The following is a 13,421-nucleotide window of genomic DNA, read 5'->3' as shown; positions in this document are numbered from 1 at the left end:
TAAAACCAAATTGCAATTTTTTAAGAGGCTATTTAGGAGTTTATAGAGAAGTTAAAAAAATGACTTCTCTCATAATGTTACTATTTTTTATCATATTTTTATAAAATAAGTATTTTTAGAACTAAAAATCCAACCATAAAATAACTTATTTATAAACTATTTTTAATATAGTCATTTATTATTTAAACTATTTTTTTAAAAAATAGCTTAATTAAGTTGTTTATCCAAACTGAACCTTAGTGTTGTATCCGTTATTAAATTTTCATTTTCATATGAAGGCAATTCTAAATTTTTAATTATCTACGAATTTCTCCCTATTAATAATAGAGGCTTCCTACACATACAAGTCTTTTTGGTTTACAAGTCTTACAAGTTGGTACAAGCCCAACAAAAAAATACGCATTACACTCCCATATTCAAGAGTAAATAAACGCACGTTATTCAATCACTTCATGTTTCCAAAGCGTGCTACTCACCATGCATTATAAATGACTCTTCTTCTTCTTCCTCCATGAAAACGAGTTTCTTTGCCAAATTTGAAGATAATAGAACTTCAGAAATACACCTAAACGATTACAGAAATACATTCAAATGATTACAGAAATACACCTAAATGATTACAGAAATACACCCAAACGGTTACAGGAATTCACCCAAAGGATTACAGAAATACACTCAAAGGATTACAAAAACTACACCCAAAAGATTTAAGAAATACACCCAAAATTCATTGAAATACACCTTATGCATAATTCAAAACTCTTTCTCTTTCTCCTCCTCATCTTCTGCTGCTTATTCTTCTTCACAAACGATTTCAGAACTTGATGTCAAAAAACAATGAAAATCGAGAATAACGAAGAAATAAAATAGAGAGAAAAGCACGTAAATGAAGAAGGAGAAAGAGAAGGCAAGAAACGAAAGAAGAAGAGGAAGAAGAACGTGCAGCAAGAAGAAGAAGAAGGTGCAGCAACGGTTGAAGAAGGAGAAAGAGAATGCAAGAAACGAAAGAAAAGAAGAAGAAGAAGAGGAAGAGGAAGAAGAATGTGCAGTAAAAACGTGCAGTAATGGTTGGAGAAGGAGAAAGAGAAGGCAAGAAAGAGAAGGCAAAAAACGAAAGAAAAGAAGAAGAAGAAGAGAGAGAGGAAGAAGAACGTGCGTAAGAAGAAGAAGATGCACTTGTAAAGACTTATATAAAAAAATGCTTGTATGTGGAGAATTTCTCTTAATAATAAGGGAAATTATGATGAGTCAATAGAATATTTGTACAATATATACAATAGATTATTAGAGATATAATCATTAGTATTATCTTTTCCTATCAACTGAAACTTTTGAAATTAGTAATATCATGACATAGTATTAAAATGTTAAATCCAAAAGGTTAATAGTGCAGTCTCCCTAGCGGGGCTCTAATAATAATTAATAAGACATTAATAGTGTTGGTGTGAACAGTAAAAAATGAAGAATAAAAAAATAAAAAGAAAAAAGAGGCAGTGATTGAGGGTCAGAGTCGGAAAAGAAGGCGCACGCATGCATTTGATTTGAGTGAGTATTGTTAATTTGTTATTGTTTCACTTTGAAAGAAGTAACTATAAAAAAGGACCAAGTCTGGTCAATCCTACGGCCCAACACAGTCCATCAAACCTCATCATATCCTTTGACCTTTGACCAACATTTTTCTCATCTACCTTTCTTTTTTTACTAATCTCTTCATTACTTGATTTTCTTATCTTTCTTAAATTAACTATATATTACTCATATAATGCCCGGCTATGTAACATAAGTTTTTTACATAATTTCTTTTCATGTATTCGGACAAAGGGCAGGATCATCACAATTTATAAATTTTAGTTAGTAATTAGCTAATAATATTTAAAAATATTAATTAAAAATATAATATTAGATAATTAAATTAAAAATATTGATTTATTAGTTAAAAATATTAATCAATATAAATAAAAAATTCTAATCCTCAAGTTTTTCTCTTAGGTAAACTTTTAAATAATAATTAGTTATAATTTTAAAGAGAATTTCTGCCAATTCTTTATAAATTGAAAAAAATTCAAATTTTATAATATATTTTAAAAGATAATTTATAATTTTTACCAATAATTAACTAATAATATTTAAAATATTAATTAAAAATATAATACTAGACAACAAAATTAAAAATATTGGGTTATTAGTTAAAAATGTTGACCAATATAAATTAAAAGTGCTGATTCTCAAATTTTTTTTTAGACAAAATTTTAAATAATAATTAATTATAACTTCAAAGAGAATTTCTGTCAATTCTCTATAAATTAAAAGAATTCTAATTTTATAATAAAATTTAAAAGACAATCACTAAATTATTTTTATGTTTATACAATCAAAGTTTAATACCCAAAATAATATATATATAAAATAATGAATATAACAACATTTCAGTTTTACCGATTAAAAATACTTGGCAAATTCTTTGATGTCTATAAGTTTGGTGCCAAATTTGCCGAAATTACTTTTTATGGTAAATTTTAAATATTTAAAAATAATTTATTTTTATATTTATTAAATTAAATATTAATATTTATTTTTTTTAGTAAATTAGACAATTTTCTATAGGCACCCTAACAAACACCTAAATACTTTTGAAGATATCTTATGCATGTGCCTATAAAAATGTGGCAGTGAGATCCCTGTGCTTTGCAACTTTATTGCTTTGCTGTTCCACTGTCTTTAAAATCAGTGCTTTGCTGAGTGCTTCGCTTTGCACATCCCATTGGTGAGTTCTTCTCTCTTTTTCATGGCTTCTACCTTCCACAAAAGGCATATCCAATCCATTCTTTAATAATCAATCAAATGTTGTTTAACAAAAAAAGAACCATGAACATTGGGGTCCTAGTCCTACTTTATAAATATTCATTTAGTTTGTTTATTTGATTTGGATTCACTGAGAAATACATGTATACTCTCCATTCTCCACCTGCTTCTTTCTTTTCTGCTTGAATGATCCATGTCTTTCTTTCTTGGTTCCATGATGATGTTGTTTCTCTAGCTGATTTTCAATTATTTTTAAGTTAATTGAAGGGGGCAAAAAAAAAAAAAAAGCTTACTTTTGTTTTGGGTAAGTGAAATTTCTAATTTTGACTCAGTTCTTTTGAGTATTTCTCCACCAGAATATGCATGGTTTATTCTTGTATTGTCTTGTTTACTTTCTTGGTTATTCTTTTGGGCGAAAATTTTTTCTTTTGTTAAAAAAATTGAAAAACATCATTTGGTTCAAAAGAAAAATCAGATTTTTTTTGGTGGGGGAGGTTATGTTTCTTCTCTGTTATGTATCTGCATATTTTGTGTTTGAATTCTGATCTCTAGTCTTTACCTACCTTTGGCTGATTAGTGAATTAAACTTGTTAACAGGAAGTAACATTAATGGGTGAACAATTGGGGCAACTCAAAATCATAGTGGTGCAAGGGAAGAGGTTGGTGATCCGGGATTTCAAGAGCAGTGATCCTTATGTTGTCCTCAAACTAGGCAATCAGGTAAATAGGATTTTGTATTTCGATTTCGATTTCGGCTTGTTTCAACATTGTGCAGCATTTTGTAACCTCTAAAGGTGTTTGAAACAATGTTCAATTAAACTTTGTTCCAGACAGCAAAGACCAAAGTCATTAACAGCTGCTTGAATCCTGTTTGGAATGAAGAGCTGAATTTCACCCTCACTGAACCTTTGGGAGTTCTGAATTTGGTGAGTTTTTCTGATGCAGGAATTTGGAGATTTAAGACATTGTAAACAGTTCAAACCATGAAGGTTTATATTCATGCCGATTTTTAAAATATATAAGTAGGTGAATCCAAGATATCAAATTTCCAATATTTTCTTCCAAATTCTTAATTTTGAATAGAAAAACTAAATAATAATCCATAAGGGTAACCAGCACCAGGTTGGTTAAGTAGTTGGCAAGCTTGCTGGTTACCCAATGTGATAGGCAGCCACATCTCCTCTAGCTAGATTAGTCAGATTCTTGGTAATAGGGTCTACATAGGTCGCAAAGACGAAAATGTTCCATAATGGTAATAGTATACCTAAAAAATGTTGTATCTTTAACAACCTTGTGATTCAGGTCCATTCATTTAGTGTCACAAAAGTGAAGAATTGCTAAAGCAAGCATTCTGTTGTTGCAGCATCAGCAGATTCCATTGATAGATTTTCGCCTCATCTGGTGCATCGATATTCATTTTTACAAACACTGTTGTAAGGTCTATTTAAATGAAGCTCCCCTAGTATGTTGTGTGTTCCTGTATTTGAATCCGAACACCAGTGTTGGCATAATGGTACACTAAGGTCCCTAGGAAAACCCAGGTTCAAAAAGAACACCAGTTGAAAGAGCAAGTCTGATTATACTCGAAACTAGATTAGTCTTCTTCTGACCTTTGCCAATGTTAAAAATCACTTGCCAATGACCACCAGATCCTATGTTAGACTTGCTTTCTATTCCTCCTTGAACGTTTAAACATCAGTTCCTCATGTTGATGCATATATTCTGCTGAAATTTCTGCCATATATTGCTAATTTTTCTTGTGGAAAATTTTCAGATTCTAAGTTGAAGGCATTATTTATTATGTCATTTATGTGTTGTTTTCTTTTGATTATATAGGAAGTGTTTGATAAAGATCTTTTGAAATCTGATGACAAGATGGGAAATGCATTCCTCAACCTTCAACCATTGGTCTCTGCAGCTAGACTAAGAGATATCTTAGGAGTCTCATCAGGTGAAACAACATTAAGGAAGGTCATACCTGACAACGAAAACTGCCTCGTCCGCGAAAGCAGTATCAATTGCGTAAATGGCGAGGTTGCGCAGAATGTTTGGTTAAGGCTGCGCGGGGTGGAGTCCGGCGAGGTAGAATTGACCATCAAGTTGGTCAAAAATGTTACCACCAAAACATAGCTAGTGCAGAATTTGCAAGTGGGCATATCAAGAGTACCAACTCTTCTAACAAGATCATAATTTGTAAAAAGATTTATATGTTTGTTTAGTTAAATAATGGTTTTGATTAATTCCTTTTGATTTATAGATGCAGATTCAATTGTAAGTTAGCAGCTAGTGTGATAGATATGAACCAGTTGTGATATATGTATGGCTTATTTAGTCTTTATTATGGTGTGCTTTCTTTTTCTTTTGTTGTAATGTGGTCCTTACTTTAGTATCTAAACTTTTTTTGAGTTGGATTTGTTGTTCATAGTCACCTCAATCACCAGGCTAGTTAGAAGGTTCATAGTTTTTTTTTTTTCAAACATGTGGAATATCTACTGTATCTAAAGAATATAATATATAAGAGACATTTGGTGCATAATTTTTTTTAAAAAATATATATTTTGTAATGTTTAAAAAAACATACTTTCCATTATCTAATATTACATTATTTTTAGTGTATATAGTATTTCTGAATTTTAGTCTTTTGGAATTTGCATAAGAATATTTGTACATCAATTTTTTATTAATAAAATATGTGATAAATTTATAATAATATACTATATTTAAAGTTTTATATTTATATCTAGTTATGTAAAAATATTATTTGCATACCAAAATCAACTATTAAAATTAATTATTATGTATTTGTGTATAAATATACGTATAATTTAATTTATTTTAATATATATTTTGTATTTTTATGTGTACTGTATAATAATGATTGATTTTAATGTATGTCTAATATAACTGTTAATTATATATAGTTAATAAAAGTAACTAAATTTTAATTTATTACTAAAAAACATCTAAATTCATGAATATAAATTGGATACGCTAATAGTGTACACTTATTTTAAAAAATATTATTTATATACCAAATATTTTTTACACTTGTATAAAAATATAATTATTATTAATTAATTATATATTTACATTAATTTTTAATTAATAAAACAAAAAACATGTATTTAAAAATTACTAATATCAAAATAATATCTATTATAAAAGAGATAGACGTAATAGAATTGTTATTTAACTTTTTAGAATAAATTATTATTTGCATCTATAAAAACTACAAACATTAACAAATGTATTTATAAAATAAAAAAATTAACATTATACTCATAAAATATAAATTATATATAATAAATATATCCAAATTTTTTTTTTGTTAATTTTTTAATAAAATTTCTAAATTACTCTCCCTTTTATCTTCAACGCTCCCGTTTTCTCTCCTTGCACAGCGTAAAAATACAAGTCTTATTTAATTTGAGATACACATTTTTTTTCTCCATTTTTAAATTAATTTCTGTTAATTTTTGCATTAAAAAAATTAAAATTGATTATACATTTAGGAATTAAAATTGTTATTTATTTTTTTAAAATAAATTACTATTTATATCTATAAAAAATACAAACACTAAAAAATATATTTATTAAAATAAAATTAAAATTATACTCATAAAATATACACTCTGTATAACAAATATATAAGCCCTAATTTTTTTTTGTTAAATTTTTAATGAAATTTCCAGTTACGTTGTTGATACTTGATAGGAAAAAGAAGAGCACCGTTGAGAAGAGTTACGATCAATGAATGTGTTGAAGCTGAAGGCGGTGTCTGAAGCAGCGAACCCTAATGACACCGCGAAGAAGACGGAGACTGTGGACCTGGGTAACGGAAGCGACGTCGTTTATATTCAGCGCTTAATTCCCTACGAAGACTCATGGCAATGGTTCCATTACCTCGATAACCATATCTCATGGACCAGACCCACCGTTCGCGTCTTCGGAAAATCCTTCCTTCAGGTTATTCACAAATTCAACTCATATCAAATCCTCTGATTCCTTCAAAATCTCATCTTTCGTTTCTTTTGTCGCATGCCTCATTGTTTCTTTTGTTAACCCCTCTTTAATTGTAAAATACTAATGTTTATTTTTATGCAATGTGAAACCAATCATGCATGTTATGTAGGACTTCTATTGTTACAACAATGCATAATGGAAGTTTGGTAAAGGAAAATTTACACTCAAGAGTGTCTCAATCCTAAGAACATGTGTTAGTTTTATTTTCAATTTCTCTATTTTGATTGAGTTTATTTTGTTGTGGAAACTATCTTTACGTGAAACTGATAGTTGAGAACCTTAGATAATTTGACAATTAAATTAGCATTTAACATTTTCAACTATGAATTCACACGAAAACAACTGAATGTGAGTTACATGGACTAAACTAATTAACTTCTGCCTGAATTTTCCCAAATGAAACCACTTTTATCCAGGTGATTAACCTCCTCTATCTAAAAAATTAACCACTTTCATAAATGTATATAGAAATAAACTTAATCTTTCATAAATGTGGTTAACCTTGTGATGTGATTCTGTGCAGCCTCGAGATACATGTTATGTTGCAAGTCCTGGGTTGACTGAGTTGACTTACAGTGGCTATCAACCGCATGCATATACTTGGGATGATTTTCCACTGCTTAAAGACATCTTGGATGTTGTAAGAATGACTTTCTGATCAATTGTGACTATGATAATGTACTTGAATGATGTTATTTGTTGGTGTTACTGAATATTTTCTATTTAATTTCTTGAAGGTCCTTAAAGCTCTTCCTGGGAGTAGTTTTAATAGCGTACTCTTAAATAGGTATAAAGGTGGTGATGACTATGTTGGTTGGCATGCTGATGATGAGAAGCTTTATGGATCAACACCTGAAATTGCTTCGATATCTCTTGGATGCGAACGTGATTTCTTCCTGAAGAAGAAGCAATGTAAAAAATCTTGTGGTATGACTTCTTCTGTCACTGCATTATGCATCTGTTTCACATGGGTTCTTTTTTTTTTTTTTTTTTTTAGTATGGGAACTTGTAGTGTGCATTTCTAGAAGCATTTGGGGATTTTGTTCCTTGATTTTAATGTCTGTTTGTCTAAAGTCATCCAATTTTATGCTTCTGTTTACAATACTTTTAAATTAGTAGGTGGTTGAGTCTAGTTTTCTTTTTTTTTTTCCAGTTGATTTAACAATTCATGACTAGATGTCTGTGTAAAAATTTAACTTTGGTATTTTAAGTCAAATGAAATAAAATTCGTATATAAAACTCTTAATCTCTCTTACCTCGATGGCATTGAGGGTTTCTAAGTTTTTCCAGTTCTGAATTCTACAATTAGCTCCGGAGAGTCTATGTTTGTGAGTTTTTCTCTCCCTGAAATTTAATGCAATAACAGTTGAATTTTTTTAGTTGGTTATTCATGAATACATTATCCTTTTGGTGTGGAACTTCAGATGGAAGTGATGAGCCTGCAAGAAAGCGATTAAAGAAGAGTAGCCATGCTGATCAGCACACCTTTAGACTAAAGCATGGATCCCTTTTGGTGATGAGAGGCTATACCCAAAGGGATTGGATTCACTCTGTCCCTAAGCGTGCAAAAGTGAACGGTACACGCATTAATCTTACCTTTCGACGTGTTTTTTGAAAGATTTTTGGACATGGTCCAGCTTTTGGAATATGATCATGCATTGTTGTAAATCTGCTTCTGGCATTATTATAGGATTACTGACTAGTTTCTTTGACAAGTTGATACGAAAATGTAAAACTTTGTAGGATATTTTCTCCTAACTTGAGTACAAAAATGGTAGACTTGGATTTTATATGTAAAGCTCTATGGTTACTACTGCTTCTGCATGGAGTTATGAAGCCTTTCATGTAATACAAAATTTAATTGTCATCCATTGATTAAAGGCTATACTGTGAATTGAAAGATTTAGCATTCTTCTACGTCAGTTATCTTAAAAGAAAACACCAGTTCAATGTTCATAATCGCATTGTTTTTTCTGCTGAGATGGAACTTGAATTCCAAATTAGAAAGTGGCTTTGATAGAGCAGGGAACAGATAACCTTATTATAATGTTACTTTGCTGGAAGAGGGTGACCTATGAGCCAGCTACTACTTGCAGAAGTGAAGTATAAGCACAAAGTTTAGAAGTGAATTGTATTTTTTTTTTAACGTGACAGTTACTTAAGTAGATGATTGAATTAATTATTTGACCAACTTAAAGATGGTGGTTGTATTGGTCTTTGGTGGTGTGCATATATGGTGTATATTAATATTAATTAATGTGCTGTATGAAAAAAATTAATTCGAAAATTTAAATAATAAACTTCAGTTATTTATTTTGTGTGCATTTTTATTTTTTCACTTCATTTCTTCATCATCTTAAACTTGAAGCCTCTTTCTCTCTTCTCTTCTGTATGTTTTCAGTTTTCCCGTCCCGCTTTTCTTTTATTTTATTTGTGGTTTTAGCTCTTGAGCACCAAAAGAAATTTCTTGACAAAAAAAAAAAAAAAAACTGAAAAAATGGATTATACAAGTATTGCTATGTTAATATACTTTAATGGATCTATTATAAGTTGTGATTATGGGAATATAATTTAGATGTAAAAATCTAGTTTTCTCAAGTATTTTTGAAACCATCCCATTTGAAGTATTGAAAATGTTAATTATCAGTACTTAAATGTGGTCAATGTAAGGTTTAGACTTCCATTCTGTTTTAACAATGGAAATACTAGTTTTTGAGAACTTATAATAAATAACAACGGCGATGTGCGAACAATGTTCCATAATTATAGTCGTTTTCAAACAAATTTGGTCACCTGCTAGAAAATCCTCTTCCAAAGTGGAAACAAAAGTTAGAGTGACTCGAAGATGATGTGCTTACGTTAACAGATTGCCACGAAATATCAGCGTATTGTTTGACCAATCGCTCGCAACCCGTCTTTGAAGTTGGCCACCATCTACAATAGCTCTTGAAGCTTACGGTTGAGGATACTATTGAGTCCCTTGATGATAGTGATGGTAGTCAGATGCCATGAACTCCTACATCGATTGCATGGGTGGAACAACAGCAAAACGTTGCCATTGCTCAGAAACTTGATCAAGTCTTGGGTCGTGCAAGCGAACCTATGTGGCCAAAAATGCATTCGGTTTGTGCGACGATACCAATTCATATAAATGTTAGATGGTCTATAGTCAGTAGTAGGGTCTCCATTCATCAATGATTGTCGTCGTTGGACTCAAGCCGCAATCCAGATAGAATGAATGTCATCCCAATTCTCATAGTTACGACCCCTTAAAGCAATTCCAATGATAGAAGAATTTAAGAATTTAGAGCCCTATTCACTGTGTGTCAGTAAAAAAAATGAGGACCTACCATTGAAGTAAACAAAAAGTGAGTTTCTTCACGAATTTCAAAGCAATAGAAGTCCTGCTCACAGGGACTCTCTTCCTTTCAAAGAAATGATATTTTATTAATAAAATTAATATTTTATATACATAATACATATGTGAGCTGACCGTTAGATATATTATACTTTACATATATAATTAATTATTATAATTATTAATAAATTAAATATGATTTAATTATATTTAATTTATTAATAATTATAATAATTAATTAATTAAATGATTAAATTTTTATTTAATTAATGATTTACATTTTACATTATTATATTTAGTTAGCCGTTATAAAATTAGCCGTTAGAAACTAGCCGTTACTGTTATTATTAATAAATTAATATTCTGTTACTCTATATACACCACTTAGATACACTTCTATTCTCACACTTTTTCGATGAACTAGTGTATAATGCTGACATTTTCCGACGGAGATTTCGAATGAGAAGACATGTGTTCCTTCGGATAGTAGACGCTCTCTCAAACGTCTATTCGTATTTCCAACAGAGGGTCGATGCAATTGGAAGAAAAGGCTTGTCGCCACTCCAAAAATGTACCGCTGCGATACGGATGTTAGCATATGGCATAGCAGCTGATGCTGTTGATGATTATGTGCGCATAAACGAGAGCACTACAATTGAATGCTTGGAAAAATTTGTTGAATGTATCATTTTGATGTTCGAGGATGAATATTTGCGAAAACCCAATCCAAATGACATACGATGCCTGCTACAAATGGCGGAGGGTCGTGGCTTCCCTAGCATATTGGGTAGCATTGACTGCATGTATTGGCAATGAAAAAATTGTCCAAATGCGTGAAAAGGTATGTACATGAGTGGTTATCGTGGGGTTGCAACCATAGTACTTGAGAGGTTGTAGCATCTTCAGACCTTTGGATATGGCATGCGTTTTTTGGAGTTTCTGGTTCAAATAACGATATCAACGTGTTAGATCGTTCTCCAGTGCTCGATGATATTCTAAATGATCGTGCTCCGGAGGTAAATTATACTATTAATGGTAATAATTATACTATGGGATACTATTTAGCAGACGGTATTTATCCTGAATGAGCCATATTTGTCAAATCAATCTCAAAGCCACAAGGAGAGAAACGCAAGTTATTTTCACAATACCAAGAATGACAAAGAAAAGATGTAGAGCGAGCATTTGTGTTGCAAGCACGCTTTACAATTATACGTGGTCCAGCTTGCTTTTGAAAAAAGAAGAAGCTTGCCAACATAATGAGAGCTTGTATTATATTGCATAATATGATTGTTGAGGATGAAAGAGACACTTATGCAGGAAATTTTGCTCAGGATTAGAGTATGATGATGTCGAAAATGGCTTATCACAACCTTAGCTGGGAGAAGAAGATTTTGTACTATACTATCAATTTCTCCAAAGAAATGCCCAACTTCAAAATAGGCAGCAGCATAGACAATTGAAAGAGGACTTGATTGAACACATATGACAATTTCACAATGCTTGTCGTCAACTATAGAGGTTAATTATGTTTTTCTTTGTATTAAGTAATTTTGCAAGGAAAAACTACCATTTGTACCCATGAACTTTGCGAACGCTGACAAAAGTACCCATGGAAGAAGAAAAGTGACTTTGTACCCATGAAAGGTTGGATCCGTCTGTCGATAGTACCCGAACATCATTAAAACGTTAGCTCCGTTAACTTAAAAGTCAACATGGCACGTTAAGTGCTTACTTGGCTTTTGAATCAACAGTCTAACGTGTCCAAGTATAAATATACCGTTATAACATCACTTATTTCCCTAATTTATCCTCAACTATTTCCCCAATTTCAATTTGAAAACCCTAATGTCTAGGAGAAGCAGAGGTAACCAATGTTTTTCGAATGGAAGCATCAGCGAAGAAGGGACTTCGTCTTCCAAGAGGGATGAAGAGAAGACTTTGCCTGGAAAATACTTTTGTGGACAGGATGTGGTGTTGCTACAATCTAGAACCTTAACAAATCCAGGGAGATGGTTCGTAAGGTGTCCTCTATGGAAGGTAAGTCCTTTTGCTTTTGTGCTTCTGATCAGATTAACTTATTGTGAATGATTCCTTATTCCTCCCTTTACTACAAACGATGGATTCCAATTATTTTGTATGGGTGGATGAGATTGACGGAGGATGGGAGGGATTGGCAAGAGCCCTTGTTAGAAAAAATCAAGATAGCTCATGTGGTAACCATTAGGTCAATGTCACTGGGAAAAGAAAAGAGATTCAAGAGAATAGTGTGAAGATCTTGTTAAAGATAGGGAAGCTCCAGGGTGAAATTAGAACTATTAGGTCATGGATTATAACTATTTTTTTGAGTTTACTGATTTGTGTAGGGCTGAATCTACTTCAATTAATCAATATGTAACTGTGGTTATGGTGTATGTTGTCCTGGGGTCTTTTTGTGCAACTTTTTGGTTTCAATGATGATGAACTTCGAAGCTGTTTGGTTTTGATGATGATGAACTTCGAAACTCTGTTACTATTTTTACTTATTGTGGAAAAAGTCAAGTTGTATTATGACATTAATGTCCATGATTGTTAATGTATTTGATATTTGTTAGATTGAAGTTAACTCAATTTTGACAAAAAAAAGAAATATAAATGTCGTGATTTGTCTTAATCTAGCCAGAAACATGGTATTGTAAATATATAGCTAAGTTGTAACCTGGAAATGGAACTAAATATTCATTCCATAAACTATAATAAACCTTGAAGTAATTTACTCATATGCAGTTATCAACAAAAGCTTCAAAACGAGGATATGAGTTTGATGTAGCAGTAACAAATCAAATGTACCTAATAGAACCAATACAAACCATGAACATGAAAACATCAAGTTGTGCTGTTTAAGTACTAGGCATAAGTCACAAAAAGACCATAGTATCAGAGTTCATAGAACTCTCACTATAGTAAGTACTTCATCAAAAAACAAATTCACACTGGAAAATCATATTTGTTGGGTGTGAAGTTGCTGCTGCCACTAGAAACTCCGTTGTTGTTGCCACTTGAAGATGCTCTTGTTGGTGGACGGAACCCAGGTACTGGCCATCTGCCTGGTGTTTGAATTGTGGATGGTGGAGTTGGCATGAATCGCATAAATCGTGTAGTGGTCCCTCGACTTGCACCATGCATTGTTTGTCCGGTAACTCTTGGAGGCAGTTGGTTAGTTGGTGATGTAGGCCTAACAACAGAAAGTTGTGGTGTG

The 13,421-nt window shown here is 31.5% G+C and overlaps 2 protein-coding genes across 4 annotated transcripts; both read left to right on the top strand.

Moving 5' to 3' along the window:
• Positions 1 to 2,626: 2,626 nt before the first annotated feature.
• LOC112796078 (protein C2-DOMAIN ABA-RELATED 11) lies at positions 2,627 to 5,140 on the top strand. Of its 3 annotated transcripts, none has more exons than XM_025838349.2 (4): positions 2,627 to 2,764; positions 3,400 to 3,522; positions 3,633 to 3,728; positions 4,639 to 5,140. In XM_025838349.2, exons 2-4 carry the CDS (start codon positions 3,412 to 3,414, stop codon positions 4,930 to 4,932), a joined length of 501 nt encoding a protein of 166 aa, XP_025694134.1. In that variant the 5' UTR covers positions 2,627 to 2,764; positions 3,400 to 3,411; the 3' UTR covers positions 4,933 to 5,140. The 3 variants fall into 3 exon arrangements, with proteins under 3 accessions (XP_025694134.1, XP_072091039.1, XP_025694135.1); XM_072234938.1 differs by having other exon boundaries at positions 2,752 to 2,945; XM_025838350.3 differs by having other exon boundaries at positions 2,752 to 3,106.
• Positions 5,141 to 6,460: 1,320 nt separating this feature from the next.
• On the top strand, positions 6,461 to 8,696 carry LOC112796077 (DNA oxidative demethylase ALKBH2). Its single transcript, XM_025838347.3, has 4 exons — positions 6,461 to 6,768; positions 7,349 to 7,465; positions 7,563 to 7,752; positions 8,250 to 8,696. Exons 1-4 carry the CDS (start codon positions 6,553 to 6,555, stop codon positions 8,438 to 8,440), a joined length of 714 nt encoding a protein of 237 aa, XP_025694132.1. The 5' UTR covers positions 6,461 to 6,552; the 3' UTR covers positions 8,441 to 8,696.
• Positions 8,697 to 13,421: the final 4,725 nt, after the last annotated feature.

Source organism: Arachis hypogaea, chromosome 4 (genome assembly GCF_003086295.3).
Source record: "Arachis hypogaea cultivar Tifrunner chromosome 4, arahy.Tifrunner.gnm2.J5K5, whole genome shotgun sequence".
In the NCBI taxonomy this organism is placed as follows: Eukaryota; Viridiplantae; Streptophyta; class Magnoliopsida; order Fabales; family Fabaceae; genus Arachis; species Arachis hypogaea.
This window is presented reverse-complemented; position numbering and strand designations above follow the sequence as displayed.

Coding starts and splice junctions, on each gene's coding strand:
- LOC112796077 (XM_025838347.3), top strand. CDS start 6,553: ATGAATGTGTTGAAGCTGAAGGCGGTGTCTGAAGCAGCGAACCCTAAT. Junction 6,769..7,348: donor TCGGAAAATCCTTCCTTCAG/GTTATTCACAAA, acceptor GATTCTGTGCAG/CCTCGAGATACATGTTATGT. Junction 7,466..7,562: donor TTAAAGACATCTTGGATGTT/GTAAGAATGACT, acceptor AATTTCTTGAAG/GTCCTTAAAGCTCTTCCTGG.
- LOC112796078 (XM_025838349.2), top strand. CDS start 3,412: ATGGGTGAACAATTGGGGCAACTCAAAATCATAGTGGTGCAAGGGAAG. Junction 3,523..3,632: donor TCCTCAAACTAGGCAATCAG/GTAAATAGGATT, acceptor ACTTTGTTCCAG/ACAGCAAAGACCAAAGTCAT. Junction 3,729..4,638: donor CTTTGGGAGTTCTGAATTTG/GTGAGTTTTTCT, acceptor TTGATTATATAG/GAAGTGTTTGATAAAGATCT.